This window comes from Plecotus auritus (genome assembly GCF_963455305.1).
Source record: "Plecotus auritus genome assembly, chromosome: 2".
Taxonomy (NCBI): domain Eukaryota; kingdom Metazoa; phylum Chordata; class Mammalia; order Chiroptera; family Vespertilionidae; genus Plecotus; species Plecotus auritus.
The window spans coordinates 55,376,733-55,394,540 of record NC_137771.1 but is presented as its reverse complement, the minus strand read 5'-3'; the positions used below and the strand labels follow the sequence as shown (position 1 = coordinate 55,394,540).

Genomic DNA, 17,808 nt, shown 5'->3' with positions numbered 1-17,808 from the left:
TTAAAAATCCTCTGTGCTCTTCATATTTATCCCTCCCTCCCCCTAACTCTTAGCAACCAATAATTCTTTTACTGTTTCCACAGGTTTTCCTTTTCCAGAATGTCATATAGTTGAAATCATATAGTTTGTAGCCTATATAGTGGGAGAGGGCTGTCCCCAACCTCTATCCTTGTCTTCTCCTATAAATGCATTTATATGAGACCCTGACTGCCTTGTGAAAAGCCAATTTATTAAAGCAATTAAACATGCACCTTTATTGAAAAAGCAAAAGCAAAGCAAGCAAACTTATATATCTGGCTCATGAAGCACAGACTGGTTCTTAGCTAATCTGAAGAGCAAGTTGGGTGGGGGTCAGAGGCATCATACACCCCCTCCTGTCCGTAGACTTCAAAATTCCTCTGCTGACTATTTTGGTACAGATTAATTCTCAAGGTTCCTTTTTACTTTGCTGTGGCTTTCCCAGAATTCATGAAAAGCACCTGGCAATCCTTGAGACTGCTGGATTCTCTGCTTAAGGAGTAAAACCACCTTTTTTTTTCCCTTTCCCCTTTCCCCTGCCCCCTGCCTTCCTGCATTCTCTCATTAGGGAGGTTTTTTAACCATTTGCTCTGTGTCCTTGGCTGAGGAAGATAATAGGTTTGTTAGTTACAAGCTGGCTGTAAATTACCCACACTGTTTGGCCTTGTTTTAACTTTTCTGTCTCAGTTTCCCTATTCCTCCTGCCCTGTAATCCTGTAACATTCTGCTCCTGCAAGGTAAACATCCTTGCAGTTTGGAGCTTGGTTCTTCTCAGCCCTGCAGTTATGTCTGTACTTTCTTCTTCTTCCCCCGCTTACCCAGTCTGCCTAACCCTGTTTCTAACTCCTCTCAGTACTACAGGTTATTTATTCATCTACCTATTGTAGGATATCTTGTTTACTTCCAAGTTCTGGCAATTATGAACAAAGTTGCTGTATATATCCGTGTGAAGGTTTTTGTGTAGTGATAACATTTTTTATTTGAGGGTGGGGGTAAAGACAAGGGAACATGAACGCTGGATTAGATGGTAAGAGCATGTTTGTTTGTTTAAATGCCAAAATGTCTTCTAAAGTTGCTGTACTGTTTTGCATTCCCCCCAGCAATGGATGAAAGTTCCTATTCCTCCATATCCTCCCTGACATTTGGTGTTGTCAGTGTTGTGGATTTTGGTGAGTCTAATAGGTGTGTAATAGTATCTTATTGATGCTTTGATTTGCAATTCCCCAATGACATATTTTTATATGTGTATCTTCTTTGGTGAAGTTTAGTTTTCTTTTTGACTATAGAAAAGTGAGATGATTTATCACATTGTGTATGTGAGTAGCAGAGGAAAGAGAAAGATTCTCCTTGCTCAGGGCCCCTGCATTGCACAGGGCATGAGTGCATTTACATCGCAGTCTATGTGGAAGTCATTCCCTGGAGTTGTGCAGAGCACAGCTTGCATAGCAGGGCCAGGTGGCCCTGATTTTCTAAATCCAAGTACCTAATCATATTTGAAGGGTTTTTTGGTACCTACTTTAAGTTCAGGTAAATATGGAGGAAGGGGAAAGTATAACCAGCTCCATTTGCAAACCACAAAATATTAAGTCTACTTTTGCCCTCTTTAATTTAACAGTATATGATACTAAGGTTGATTGAGAAAATTGATCTTATATCAAACTCAGGAGATGTGGAATGAGTCACCTCATTTTATTGTGAAGTGTTAAAAAAAGGAAATTATTGATTAATACTTTAAATTTTTTAAATTCTATTGTTTTGTGAAGTGAGAGTCCTTCTTTATACTGGAAATATCACCCTGTACATCCTGTATCAATGAGCTTCTGGGATGTTGTTTTAACTTTTATAATTCTAAGAAAGAAGCTTTGTAACGATGTGCTTATATCTTCTCTAAAAATTGCCGTTTGTTGTTCTCTGACAGTCATTTTGGGGACCCATCACCAATGCAGTTCATTTCAGATGGGTATTTTTTAAAATATGTAGACCGTTCTTAGCACTGTTACAAACTCTAAGGCCTTAAAAATTGAAGTCAAGCAAGTTCTATGCTGAAACTTGTAGGGGAAGGGAAAGCACTAGGAAACATTGACTGGGTAGGGACTGATTATATAAAGTGTGGAATTGAAAGGAGTATACAAATTCAAATTCAGATTAATCTGTTTTCTACTGCTAATGGGGCTCATGAAAGAAATTGGAGTTGTCCTGAATATTAAGACTTTTGGGAAGTAGTGGCTTTTAATGTGGGGTAGAAGTATGAGATACTTATCAGAAGGGTTTATAAGGGCAGATAGTAGGGCTACCGGAAGCTAAGGATAATTTAATTTGTGTTTAATTCAGCCTTTTTAAGCGATCCTTAGAAGCAATAATGATGGCTTAGAACTACAGCTGTTGCTTAATGACCTCAGCAATGCAAAAAGGGCTAAACCTAGCCATTTAATAAAGTTTTACAGATATTTATTATCTGCTTTCTAGGTTTCAGGCCATATGCTCCTCACTGACAGGAAAAATAAAATAGAGACTGTTCCCCTTAATAAAAGATTTTACTGAGGCTAAATGGAGAAGACTCGGAGCTAGATGAATAAACCTAGGACAGAAGCAGACAAAGATAGTATTAGTTATCATTTATAGATGCTAGATGCAAGGAATGCAGTTAGCTGACAACTCCAACTGTTAGTTTTTTTAGGGTCCACCTCTGCTGTCAAGTAGAGGTCACACTATTCTCTAGGCACCCTCCAGCAATTTCTGAGTAAGGCAGAGTTACAAGGACCTGGCCATTTCTGCTCAGTGTGGGACTTGCGGATAGACAGACTTTGCTCCAGGGTTTGTGGTTGGTTGGCAGAAACTTTGACTCTCCCTGCTTATTCTTATTCCTCCATTTCCCTATAACGTGTGTACTTCCCAATAAACCTTTTGTGCACTTAACTATGTTTTGATATCTCCTTTCTGGAAAAACCAACCTGTGACACCATTTATTATGCTTAGCTCCATAGATGTGGATAGGCTGGATTTGAAACCAAGCAATTGTACAATTAGTTTTGAAAAGCAGAAGGGAGATGTAGATTAATACATAATCTTAGATACAAAACTGGGGTTGTCAAGGTCAAATGAAAGATCACTAGAAAAAGAACATTGAGTAGAGGATTTACATAATAGCAAAACACATCTGGAAAAGATAAAGGGTTAGAAAGTGTAATGTGCTTATAATAATACTCCACAAATACTTTGTGCATTGAGGTGAATAAAGAAAAATTAAATTACTTAAAACTCAGATTTAGAAATTAGGAGTTACAAGGGGGATATAAATTTTGCTATATGTTAATTATATTGCTATCTTTTTAAAATCTTTCTATATGTTATTTTTCTTGTGTCTATTCAATCAAACACAATATCTTTTTTTTGTTTGTTTTTTTGTTAATCCTCACCCAAGGATATTTTTTCAATTTCTTTTTAAGAACAGTGGAAGGGAGGGAGGGAGGCAGCAGGAGGAAGGAGAAAGAGAGAGAGAGAGAGAGAGAGATGACAGAGACACATTGATTGATTGCCTCCCACATGCTCCCAACCAGAACACTGTTTTATATCACTGATAGACCATGTGTTATATAATAGTGTAAATTTCATGGCCTTTATCATCACAAAATCAGCTTTACCTGTATACTTTTAGGCGATAGATATATACTCACACATGTTTATACATATACTCTAATTTCAGTGCTCTTTTTACTTCAGCATACTATGAGCAAATCAAGAGTGAGTAGAATCTTTTATTCTTTAAGAATTTCTGGTTTAGATGAGGTAATAGAATAATGACCAATATATCTATATATTTAAACACCATGTTTGCGGTCAAACATACAAATAATTGAATGTCAAAAAATAAAAGATGGAAAGTAAAATTAAAAATACACACACACACACACACACACACACACACAAACTTCTTGACCAAAGCTATGAAGGTGAGAATTAGTTTGGTACATGTATGAATGGAAAAGACATCATCCTAACTATACTAAGAGATTTGTGAGAGGAATTATGGAAACTGAACTTGGATAGGGCTATTAATGGACATATTAATTTTCACTTGAGGGATTAAAATTATTATTTGACTAGAGGCCCAGTGCACATGAAATCGTGCACAAGTAGCTTGCTTTCCCTTGCCTCAGCTGGCCGCCCCACCCTCCGCCGCTCATAGCTCTCTGCTGCTAGTAGCTCGCATGTCGCCGCCTGCCGCAAGAGCCGCTGCTCATTTGGTCATGACAGTGTTATGGCATCATGGCCACAGGCCTTTTATTAGTATAGATATGAAAAAGTATGCATTTAATATAGTGCATTTATGCATATTAAGTTATTTAAAATTAAGTTACATTTTTTATTCAAACTTTTGTATAGGATGGTGGAGAACCAGATATTAGGATGATTATTTAATTGTTTTATTTATAATATAAAGGAGAGAGTAAAGTGTGGAATCTTATATCCATTAGCCTAAGTTTTCTAGGTAGTGAAATTTTATGGACAGATGACAAGAGAATGTAGGAAGGTTTCCAGAGTCTAGATGAATGATAATAACAGAGGCTATAGATTTCAGTAATTTATGGGCCTCTTAAAATTTTGTTTCAGTTTACCTTTTCAGTGTGTTTTTTTTTTCTTATTATTTTATAAATAATATACTTCAGCTTGTTCAGTATTTTTACATTTCTCTTCAGTTTCCTTGTTTATTCTTACCTGTTTGCCCCATGTTTTTCTTATGTAAATAAAAATTATATACCTTTTTACATCTGCCCTGTTTCTTCAAGATGCTTTCCATTGAGCTTAATCTTCTGATAACATTTACCATTTCTTAAATATAACTCAAATTGGAACTTTAACATACATTTTATCTTGGAATTCATAGGAAATGGTATATTAATTGAAGCAAAATTGATTAGGCAAGAAAGAATTTGGAAATTAAGTGGTTATAGTGATAGGAACTAGCAAAGGGTGGCCAGTCTGGTAAGTACCTTCAAATTCAAAGAGTACTGTAAGCTCTATTCTCTGTCTATATGGCTAGCACCAATTGACCATTTGTACAATTTGTAGAATCATATGTACACAGGGGAAGAGGGTATGAAAAGTATACCAACATTGAAATCGGGTCAAGTTGAGATAAAAAGTTGGTATTAATGTTGTCTCCCATCGGGTATCAAAACCTAGGAGCTATGTTGAAGGATTGTTTTAGTAACAAAACTTATGCTAAAGACTGGATGGCTTGGGAAATAGCTAAAAGAAGATGTCCAGTTAAAACTGGGAAACATTGCAAAAACATAACAGAGTGATGAATGATCAAGAATGAGATCAAAACCTAAATACCAGGATTTCCCTGGCCAGGTGGCCCAGTTGGTTGGAACATTATCCTGTACACCAAAAAGGTTGCAGGTTTGATCCCCAGTTGGGGCACATGCGGAAGGCAAGCTATTAATGCTTCTCTCTCACATCAGTGTTTCTCTCTCTGTGTCTCTCTTTCTCTCTCTAAAATCAATAAATGATGACATATCCTTGGGTGAGGATTAAAAAACAACTGATTACCAGGATTAAGTGTTAGGCTATGAGCAAAGGAAATTAATAGGGAACTCTTACGGTAAGTACTGGTCTGGAAAGGCTTATTGTCTCCAACTTTAGGCCTTAGAATTAGAAGGAGAGTAGAGTTTTTATGTTGGAGATTTAGTAGCTCCAGAGGAAGGAAAAGATAACTTCAGAAATAGAGCATTATATATTACAAACAGCTCTTCCTTCAGAAGAAAACCATTGCTGCATATTGTGAGAGATTCCAGTAGTAGCATTAAGCTTGGTAAAAATAACTATATTTGATCTTGGTTACTATGAATCAGTCAGCTATTATTTGAGAGCACTGAATCTTTTTCATAGATAGGGATAATAAGATTAAAAAAAACAAAACTGCTATGGGTCCTCCCTCCAATGCACCTGCATTTCAGCACATTACCTTCTTTCAACAATTATGCCATCAGACAATATCCATCTCAAAGTAGGCACTAAAATGCCTTTGTGCATTCACCTAATGCCCAGCCCCAAACATCCTTCCTGGAATCTGATCTTTACTTCCTTTTGTTTGTGAATGAGATTATTTCAGCATTATACCTCATTATCAGTTTTCCTCTTTGCTTCAATTTTCAGCCTTAACTAAAAGGATAAAATCGCTGATGAGACTCAGAACAAAGACTTGTTCTTCTTTTAATATTCAGGGAAATTAATTTCTCTAATTAATTAGAATATTGCTGCTAATAGTTTTCTGGTATCTGTTTCTATTTTAATTTATTTATGTCCTATTTCCTTTGAAAGTGGCTGTTTTATATGAATGGTTTTTACTGTAGGAATAGAAGCCGCTTTATAGCAGGTTGTGTTTTATTTGTTTTTGACACCTTTTACCTAGCACAGTGATATGCACATAGGAGGCACTCAACAAAATATTGATTTAAAATAATATTTATTGCATTCACAATAAATATACTTCAAACTTTAAGGTTATTTTGTATTATAACTTATAACTCATGGAGTTATTTTCTGAAAATATTAATCTACTGTGATTCTATGAAAAGATAGCTAACAGAATTCTTATTATTGAGATTTTTATATGTGGGAAGAGAAGAATCTAAAGACCATAGGTTAAAAATAACATGCAAGTAAAAAATAAAGCATAGAGTGTAAGAGGATCTTAAAAAGTTGTGAACTATGTAAATAAAATGGATTTTCTTTCCAGTATTATTATTCTAGAACTCAGAACACCCTCAAAAATAGAAAAGGTAAAGAGTTACTAGAGAAGGTAAAGGGGTTAATAGATACTGTGGTCATTATAATAAAATTTATTATCTCAGAAATGCTAGAGGCTAATATAAACAGACTAATAATGAATTATGTAGGTCAATTAATCATAAATAATTACTGGGTTATTAAGAAAATAAAAATGTTGTGCTGCATAGCCTTAATTTTTCATAGCATGTTTCTTTAGCTACTATTAGTGGTAGGATACTTATATAAGGGTAATTGTTCTTACACTCTATGCCAAGTAATTTTCCCCCCAAATCTTAGAAATGCTGATGTAATCTTGAAAATACTAGTTCAGAGACACCATTAAAGTTTTATACAAGATACACACTTTTTAAAATTGGTGCAAAGTCTTTATGTTAGAAATAGTGTATATTCTCAACTTCTAAATATTCATAGGAAATGCATATACTCATTTTGCAAGAAAGATCTTAGTGGAGAATAGAGGTAGAAGAAAATATGTAAAACGCATACCTTTCCTTTTTAGTTTCAACTTTTGAGTTCAGTGAAATGTGAAAAACCTATCATACGTGTTTTTAGGTTTCTTGCTATCATATAGAGTTCCATGATTATTAGAATTCATGAGCACCTAAATGCAAATCTGGAACTTACTGTCCTCAAGGCAAAATGTAATGTTTGCTGACTATCATTAACTAGTGGTACACCTCAAGAGTTTGACTGTATTTTTTCCATCTTTAAACTTTATTACTGTATTTTTCTTCAGGGTAAAAAAAAATTATGGGTCCATTTTCACTGAAGTGGGCTGGATTTATGTATTCACCTCTCATCAGTGTCAAAAGGAATTGTGCCCATCATTCCCTGGACAACAGGATGAAAGCCTGTACTCAGATTGGACACTAGGGATATCAGCTGTACACACAAGATAAGTGTAAAGTTGACAAGAGAAATACACTTAGTTCATCCAAGCCAGCATATTTTAACAATTTGAAACTTGTATAACAATGTTCATGAAATTATTTACTTGCTCATACAAGAGAGCTAATATTACCATTTTTAAATCCAGTGAAATGTATCATCTAAAATTTGCTTTGCAAAGACTGCTAATGCAAAACCTTTTAAGCTCTCTTATTTCTAATAACAAAGATAACAAAAAAAAACAACAACAATAAAATGACCATTCTTTACCACTTACTTAGAATGAATTTTTATTTGTTCCAGGTAAGAGAGAGTGGCTAAGGCTATTTCAATGTATTTCAATATTGGCCTAAGCTTTGAATGACAAAGGTTTGTGTTTTAGAAATTGATAGGACTGAATTTTCTCAAAACAAATTTAGGTACTGTGTCTTAGAAAATATTAACTATGAAATCACATTGCTGCTCTCTGGTCTACTTAAGTTAGTTTTAGAAATATTCCAAATAGGCATGGATTTTTGCTGATAGTATTCACGTAGGAAGCTCAGAGAGATTCATAGTAAATTGCAGGCATGTCTCTGACTTTATATTTAAGTTTTTGTTTAATAAAATATAAGCATTCAGACAATTCCTCCTTTAATAGCTTAAGAACCTAATATAAGGCTGTTTGTATCTTTGGAAGTCCTGTTAACTACTGTTTTGAGTCATTTTATCCAGCCATAGGAATATTGGACTTCATGTGAATAATAAGCATTTGTATTATGGCTGAAATATTTCCGATAAGACAGTAGAGCTGAGGTGGTTAAAGAAACTATGCCAATACACTGTGAAGTCACACAAATTGAGATTTGCACTGAATAATTTGAGAGCTGGCTAACAGGGTCAGTGCTAGTACTTTACTAAGCCTATCCTATATAATAAAGAGGTGATATGCAAATTGACCATCACACCATTGCACAGATGGCCGCTCCCATGTGGTCACAAGATGGCCGGCAGGGGAGGGCAGTTGTGGGCAATCAGGCCAGCAGGGGAGGGCAGTTAGGGGCAACCAGGCAAGCAGAGGAGGGCAGTTGGGGGGGACCAGGCCTACAGGGGAGGGCAGTTAGGGGTGACCAAGCCAACAGGGGAGGACACTTAGGGGTGAACAGGCTGGTAAGGGAGGGCAGTTGGGGGCAACTTGGCCAGCAGGGGAGGGCAGTTGGGGGTGATGGGGCTGGCAGGGGAGCAGTTAGGCGTCAATCAGGCTGGCAGGGGAGTGGTTAGGGGGTGATCAGGCCGGCAGGCAGCAATCACGGATTGTGAGAGGGATGTCCGACTGCCTGTTTAGGCCCGATCCCAGATTGGAGACGGTGCAGGCTGGGCTGCGGGACAATGCCTCCCCCCTCCCCCGCCAGTGCACAAATTTTGTGCACCAGGCCTCTAGTAAATATATATTCCCTGAGTATGTGTATGTATACTATATATACATGTATATAGTTTATGTATCACATCATTCATCTATTATATAATCCACTCATTAAATAATCTACTTTTTACTGTAGCATTGGGGGAGGGGAGAATAATTATATGAATTTGAAATAGTCATTTTAATCCTTAGTATTGCAACAAAAGCTTATGCAAAGCAGCATTTACAAATATTCTGAATTTCAAAAATGAGTATATTATTCTGAGTTGCAGGAGGCTATAACTTCAATTTTAGAAAACATTGTGTCAATTTGATAGTTTATCAACATATGTTTACTAAGCATATTTAAGTTAATTATGATGTTTTACTTTATAAATATAATTATGTATATGGCTTCTATGTTAACTTATTGAAATGTTTTCCTTATGGTAAATATAACACCTCCTCAGATTCTAAACCCAAATTTAAAATGTATAAAGTTTCTAAAATGCTGGGAATGTTTAAGGTGTTTAGGGTATAGAAGATCAACCTAAACATTAGTAAACTGCTGGCTGTCCCTATCTGTTGCTCTTTTCTCCTCAGTTCATAAATACCAGACAGTGCTCAAATATGTCTAGAAATATAGATTCTTGGGGTATATATTTTACTCTTAAGAAAAAAGTATGTTTTTGTCCTTTAGAAATCTCTGTTTAATTGCCCATCATTAAATTTTATGCCATCATGTGAACTTGTGTCTTTTGGGGATTACTTGAGCAGCACTGAAAACTATTATTTGAACCAATTGAGTTAATACATGTGGTTTAATAAAAATACATAATTTTATCATGAGTGTGTGTAGCATTTAGCCTGTGCTTCTTACCGTGTTTTTCTCAGTTTCAATGTCTTTCTCTTGCTTCTCATGTTTTTCACATCCACATAGAGGATAAGTCATTAAATTATGAAATATTTTTGAGAAGTATAGAATTGAAATATTCACAAAATAGTAACTTTGTGCCAATGCCTAGCATAATCATGGATATACTAGTTAGCACTCAATACATATTTGTTGAATAAACTAATAAAATTTCAAACTAATCAATATTTTTATTGCTGCCATTTGTGAATTGGTACTGCCAACAGAGGTTGAAGAATTCAACGTGGTGCAGGGATATTGAGATAAGTAAACATACTCCCAGTACTCAGACAGTATAATTTTTTCTAGGGGTGAAAAATGTTCTTAACTATGATATAAGGTAGAATACACTAGCACTTTGACAGTTCTGAACAAAATAATATTTATTATGTAGTGTTCATTATATTATTTTTATTTTATTTTATTTTATTTTTTTAATATATTTTATTGATATTGTACAGAGAGGAAGGGAGAGGGATAGAGAGCTAGAAACATCGATGAGAGAGAAACATCGATCAGCTGCCTCCTGCACACCCCCCACTGGGGATGTGCCCGCAACCAAGGTACATGCCCTTGACCGGAATCGAACCCGGGACCCTTCAGTCCGCAGGCCGACGCTCTATCCACTGAGCCAAACCGGTTTCGGCCATTATATTATTTTTAAAGAGTGATCTTTAGGTAAACCAGATACAGAATGATCCTCAATTATCACTATATAATATGTTAACTATTATACAAGGTAATAAATGTATTAGGAAAGATAGTATTATGAGTAGAATGGCACTGTCATAAAAGTAATAATTAATCAACTACATTTTTGGAGAGATTTTTCAAAGAAACAAACCTGTACACTCTGAAACTTCCTCATGCCCTTTACTTTATCTAGCTAGTATCAGTTATTATTATTCTTGAGCTAGCATTGTATTCTCTCAATTTGAAATTATAACCTACATAAATAGGGTGCTGAGATAGAGAATTATAGGAGGAAGCCTACTTTTTACAAGATTGTCACAGAATGTTTTTCTGAGGAGATAATATTTAAAGTTAAGATCTGAACAGTAAGAAGTTAGCCATGCAAAGTACAGGAAGGGGAGTGGTCTAGGCAGAGAGAAGAGCTTGCACAAGGAACTGAGGCATGCAATATCTTGTTTAATTTGAGTTGGGTTCAAGGATTGAATGAAATCCAGTGTGGTAGGAGTATAATACACAAAGTCTAGTAGCAATGAGATGAGTTTGGCTGTGTGGTCAAGGACCATATTTTGCTGTGTTTTTTTTTTTTTTTTTTTTTTGGGGGGGGTGCGGTTTGTAGCTTATAGTAAAGACTGAGGCAGTCCTTAGGCAGTCCATCAGAGGATTTAAAGCTAAAGAGAAGCATAATCTGATGTACTTTTAATAAATGTAAATGTCTTGTGAAAGCCAAGGTGTAGACTGAGACCTATAGGCTATTTATGGTTGGAAGCAGTTTTTATAGTTTAGACTAGAAATGAAGTGAAAATAGAAGTGAACAGATTTGAAATACATTTAGAAGGTAGAATGGCAACGATTTTTGATGAATTATATTGTTAGGAGGGACAGACAAAGAGATTACTAAAATAGAGGAAAATGTCTAGAAGTAAGAACATACAAGAAAGATGACATAACTTGAAGAGTTAAGAATAGGATTGATGGTAAAATTTGAGGTTGAAAAGCTTTTGCAATTGGTTGTTACAGATTTAGTTGCAAAACAGTTGTCTACGTTTTTTGTCCTACTTTGTTTAATAGAAAGATTTGAACCCAGATGAAAATAGAAGCAACATTATTAAAAGTTATATTTTGAGAGTGTTGACGTTGTATATTATATTAAAATTATTCTTAGCAACTGTAAGAAAATCTAACTATAAAAAGAATACATGAGCTCAAAAGTACCTACTTATTTGTTTTTCTATCAAAAAGTGTATTTTTTGTCATGTAAATCAAAGAATTGTTTAGCGAAAAATTTTTTAGTGAAAAACAAAAACTGAGATTTATTCTAAGACCAGTTTGTATCTGTCATGGGCATTCAAAAATTCTTGCACAGTGAGTCATCACATCGAAACAAATCATTTTCAATAAATAAATTAGAGAACATCACATATAAAATTTAAAATATAGAAACTCAAGGATATTTATTTAAATTTGTATCTATTGTATGGTATAGGGGATTTGGGCAGAAAATTGTAAATACAGGGGACCAAGACACATATTCAAGTGTCTCTGTTAAATTATGGATGTTAAGGATGTTTGCACAAGTGGACAGGTCAAGGTGGATATGATAATGAGTTCTCTATTTTAAAATTCTTCCAGCTATCACATATTAGAGAGTTTATGTGAATTTTCTCTCAGTGGATGAAGGTGGTGCTAGTCACCAAAACTAGAAGTAAGTATAGTAGGTTTAGAGGAAATGACTTCAATTTTCTTGAGTGTAAAATGTCTCTGACATTTTCTAGGTGAAAGAGCATAGCTCATGGTTGTTATGAGTATGACATAAATTAATATTTATACAGAGCTTTAAAACAGTGACAAATGATAAGCACTATACAAGTATTCCATACACAAATATACAGAAGCAAACGTCTCCCAAAGGAGATTTATTTGAAGATATATATTTAGAGTCTTCAGAATTAAGACCAGTGGTTCTAGTCAAAGAAAGCATAACAGGAAGGTTTTTCAAAATACAAATGTATATCCCCTCCCAAGATTCTTATTTTTTTCTGTGGCAGTCTGTATTGGTTGCCTACCAATATCTGTCTTTGTCTTTTTTTTTTTTTGGTAAGAGATACTCAGTTTTACTTCAGGCAGCAAATTACATAGCAAAAGGCAGTACTTCTTGTACTCTCCTTTGTAGTTATGGGTGACCAATGAGAAATAAACTAAAGTTATTTGAAAGGACCTGGGGGAAAGTTTCTTAAGACACATGGCCTGTATTTTATCATTTCACTCTTTTCTCCTTATTGCTGAATGAGATACACACATTGTATTTGGAGCTCTAGTGGCTATTTTGACTCCAGAGTCAACATTGAGTATAGAAACCAGGTAGATGCAGTAAGGTAGAGATGACAAATTTTTAAAGAGCCTGGGTTCTTGACCTCATGGATCCTCTGAATCACTCCTGGATGGACTGTGAAGAGAAAAAGGGATAACGCAGTATTAGTTATTAAAACATTCCCAACCACTTTACAGATATTGCCCAGTTTACATCTGAGAGTGGCCATTCTCTGTGAAGCTCCTTTCAGTATCTATTCCTTCCACTCATGTCTGATCCATTTGTACTTTTAAGACTTGTGATGATTCTTGTCCAGTTTCTCTCTTTCTTTGTTACTACCTTTAGTGTTCTGTGAAGTAATTTTTCATCTCCTTTCTTACTCTGAATTTTCCTTTAGGCTTTCTGGGCAGCACTAAACACTTAACACTTCTCTGTTTATTTCTTATTTCTCCTCCCCCTTAGTTCCTTTAATTATGCCATCCTCCTGAAATGTCCCCCTTTTGTTTAATGTCTCTTAGAGCATTGCCATTAACTCTTAATAGAAAAGTAATTAATCCGAATAACACACAATGGCGTTCTTTTCACCTTTCCTAACTCTGGCTTGTCTCACAGGTTTTTGTTGTTGTTTTAAAATGAAAATCGATGATGTTTAACAAGTGAGAAGTCTTTGAGAACTCTAAAATATATATGAGATTATCACTGGTGTCATTGCTTTTATTTTGTTTCCACAGAATATACTTTCTCCTGTTGATTTAGTAAGTTCTAATAAACAGAGAAAACATGTTTCCTCTCTTTTATCTGAATTAAAGACAAAAGGTATTGGCAAAATATCAAGACATCTCATTCAAAAAGGTTAGTTATATGAATTTTTAAATTATATTTGAAGAGTAGATTTTGATGAAGAGTAATTAAATTTTTCAAAATTGGACATGTTAATTTTGACCTATAAATATAAGACTCCATGAGATTCAAGTTGAGCATTCTAGATAAAATATCCATATCTCACTTAACATTTTACAAATATTCAGATTATACAGTTATAAATCCTTCCTAATACACATGCTTACATGCTCCTCCTCTATTATCCCAATAGAATTATATTATCACTATTTTGGGGTTAACTAATATTTAATATTTTAATTTTTATGACTATGTAAACATTACAGCTGAGCCACACAATATATTAGGGTTAAATTTGCTTCCTTATACAGTTTTTTTAACTTGCTTGAAAATCTTATACCACTGCTGTCCCCAAGTGCATTACATATTTCTTCAAGTTATTTCATTTTTCTGAATTCTTCAAAACTGCTTACTGACTAAAGCCGATGTTAAAGGCTATCATTTCTTCAACTGTGATCTCAAGAATGTATTTGTCTCTATGCTGTGTTGGGACCCTTGTTTCCAGTATTCTACATCTTGTTCTTTCTTGATTTATTTTATTATTTCAATATAATGTGTTCTTCATTAGTTTAATGAGAAATTATATGTGGGAGGTTAATTTTTTAAAGCCTGAAAGTCAAAACATGTCTTTATGCTACACTTGCAGTTGGTCAATAATTTGACTGTGTAGAAATTCCTTCTGAATTTTTTTATTGCTTTCTTTTCTTCTAGCTTCCACTGTTACCTTTAAGATGTATATTGCCATTTAGTTCTCAGTTTGTTGTATATAAACATGTTTATTATTTTTCCCATCTGACAAACTTTTAGCATTTTCTCTTTATAACAACTGTTCTGCAATTTCACAGTGATTTACCTCATATTTGTTTGTTACCTAAGGTGGATTTTCTTTCCATTTAATTTATTGTGGCTTTTTAATCTGAAAATATTACTCAGTTCTAGGTGTTTATCTTGTATTAATTTTATGCTAAAATATGTATGACAAAAACTTACCATTTTAACAAATTTTAACTGTCCATTAAGTACATTCATGTTGTTGTGCAACCATCATTTCTTTTTTTCTTCGTCTTTATAGCTAAGCTTATTGATATTGTATATACTTTTGAAGAACCAAATCTTGTTTTCATTTATTTTCTCTGTTGTTTTTATAATTCCATTTTATTTCTCCTTCTAATATTTATTATTTCTTTTCTTCTGCTAGAGCTATTTCCAGGCTCTGTTTCCTCATCCAAAGTCTAGTGCCCTTTCTATTTAACCATGATGCCTGCTGAGGACTGTAAATGTATTGCTATGTAATCATTAAATCACATGCATGTGCACATGGTTGTCTTAGACTAAGCTATCTGAATTTATGAAATCTAACACACTCTGTCATTCCCTGTGTTATTTTAAATATTGTGCAACCACCACTTATATAAAATTCTATAGTTTCACATTTATTTTTTAATATATTGGTTAAAACTGTGGGAGTTGAAAAGTATCTTACTTTTCTTGAATCATTAGAAGAATTAGAGTAAAAATAACATTTTCATCATATTTTTTCATTTAACTAACAGCAGATTACCTTATACTTGCTTTAAAAAATGGTTAATTTTAAAAGCAAATAGAAATTGTACTATTTTTGCTTGAACAGATTATTATTATTATTTCCTGGCATGAGATTTTTATCAATTCAGTGTTAAAAACTACTTTTCTTTCACCAAGTAATATTTTCTGTTAATTTTTAAATAGGGGTATTGTATCTTTCTATTAATCCATTTTACCAACTGATACCTATTAGCATTTATTCAAAGTCATATAACTTGAGAAAAAGATTTCTTCTTAGCAGTATCACTCCTTCCTTAAACACAAAGTTTTTTATTTAAGAATGATTAGTATTATTTCTTTCTCTGATCTTACTAAAATATGGGCTCAGCAAACCTTAGTTTGGAAGTTTAGGGAGTTTGGTAGTCTCCTGCTTCTATCATCTATAATAACGAGGGGTCTCAGACTGGAGAGGGTGCAGGCTGGGTTGAGGGATACCCCCACCCCCGTGCAGAATTTCATGCACCAGGCCTCCAGTATATAATAATAAAAGTGTCATATACTAATTAGACCAGACAGCCGAACGACCTTCCAGACGTCATTCCGGACATCTTTCTGGATGAAGCCGCTGCAGCGGGGGCCAAGGCAGAGGTGGTTAGGAGTGATCAGGCAGGCAGGCAAGCAGTTAGGGGTGATGAGGCAGGCATGCAGAGTGGTTAGGGGTGATCAGGAATGCAGGCAAGCAGTTAGGGGCAATCAGACAGGCAGATGAGCAGTTAGGGGCGATCAGGCGGCAGGCAGAGTGGTTAGGGGCAATCAGGCAGGCAGGCGAGCAGTTAGAGGCTATCAGGCAGGCAGGCAAGCAATTAGGGGCATCAGGCAGGCAGGCAGAGGTGGTTAGGGGCGATCAGGTTGGCAAACAGAGTGGTTAGGGGCGATCAGGCAGGCAGGCGAGTGGTTAGGAGCCAGCGGTCTTGGATTGCGAGGGGGATGTACAACGGCCAGTTTAGGCCCGATCCCACCGGCAGTCGGACATCCCCCGAGGGGTCCCGGATTGCGAGAGGATGCAAGCCAGGCTGAGGGAACGCCCCCCTCTTGCACAGGTTTTATGCACCAGGCCTATAGTTTAGTTAATATTAAGTAATAGCCCTGTTTTTGAGATGCAGACCCTTTCTGGACTACTCACTTACTAGTATTTCCCCTCAATTGTAAGATGAGCAATGCCTGGAGTACTGAGTAGGAAGAAGGCTGGGACAGTCTCCTAAGAAGTAGCCTTTTATAACTTTCATTAGAGGCCCAATGCATGAAATTCATGCAAGAGTAGGCCTTCCTTCTCCCGGCTGCCAGCACTGGCTTCCCTCTGGCACCCAGGACCCGGACTTCCCTCACAGCCCCGGCTTTTATTATTATGCTTTTATTATTATAGATGGCTTTTGTGAGGAGGATCCTTTTCAATCCTGGCTTCTACCTATTCCTTGGTGTTTGCTAAAATGGAGTTATAATAAATGCTAAGTCCATTAGATCAAACTTTTCATTGTTATTCAAATATTCTATTTTCTTGCTGATTTTTCTTTTGTATGCTTAACCAAGAAGGGAGAGAGAGATATTGAAATATTCCACTATAATTATGAATTTTTTGGCTTTTCCCTAATTTTATCAAATTTATTTATTACATCTTGAAGTGATTTTATTAAAGAGCTACATGAATGTTATTGTTACAATTTTTTATTGAATTGAACCTTTTATCATTGTGCATTTATCCTCTTTTAAAAGTATATGTTTATTGATTTCAGAGAGGAAGGGAGAGGGAGAGAAAGATAGAAACATCAATGATGAGAATCATTGATCGGCAGCTTCCTGCATACCCCACATTGGGGATCAAGCCCGCAACCTGGCATGTGCCCCGATTGGGGGTCCAACTGTGACCTCCTGGTTCATAGGTCAATGCTCAACCACTGAGCCATGAAGGCTGGGCATTTATCCTTTTTATTCATAAAAATATTTTTTCCTCAGACCTATTTTATATGATATTAGTGTAACTGCACCAGATCTATATTAGTTAAAATTTACCTAATACATTTTTCCATCCTTTTACTTTTGACTTTTTGCTTATATATATGTATCATGAAACAGCAAATGGCTGTATCTGCTTATTTAGCCCATTTGTGTATATATTCATTGGAAGAATTAGGCCTCTTTCTATCTTCTACATTTTTTCCAGTTCTACTTTTTCTGTTTCTGTTTTCTTCTTTCTTGTTTTTTTTCATAATTGACATCTACATTCCCCCCTTTATTTAGACTTTTTATTTTGCACTAATTTCAAATTACAAAAATGTTACAAAAATCACAAATTATTTCTAAATATTTTTCACCCATCCCCCAAATGCT

The 17,808-nt window shown here is 35.2% G+C and overlaps 1 protein-coding gene across 1 annotated transcript in view; it reads left to right on the top strand.

Moving 5' to 3' along the window:
- LRRIQ3 (leucine rich repeats and IQ motif containing 3) overlaps positions 1 to 17,808 on the top strand; it is an 88,349-nt gene that overhangs the window by 36,580 nt on the left and 33,961 nt on the right. The window contains exon 6 of the mRNA XM_080655232.1: positions 13,731 to 13,851. Within this exon, the coding sequence (XP_080511358.1) occupies positions 13,731 to 13,851 (121 nt within the window). The remainder of the gene's footprint in view (positions 1 to 13,730; positions 13,852 to 17,808) is intronic.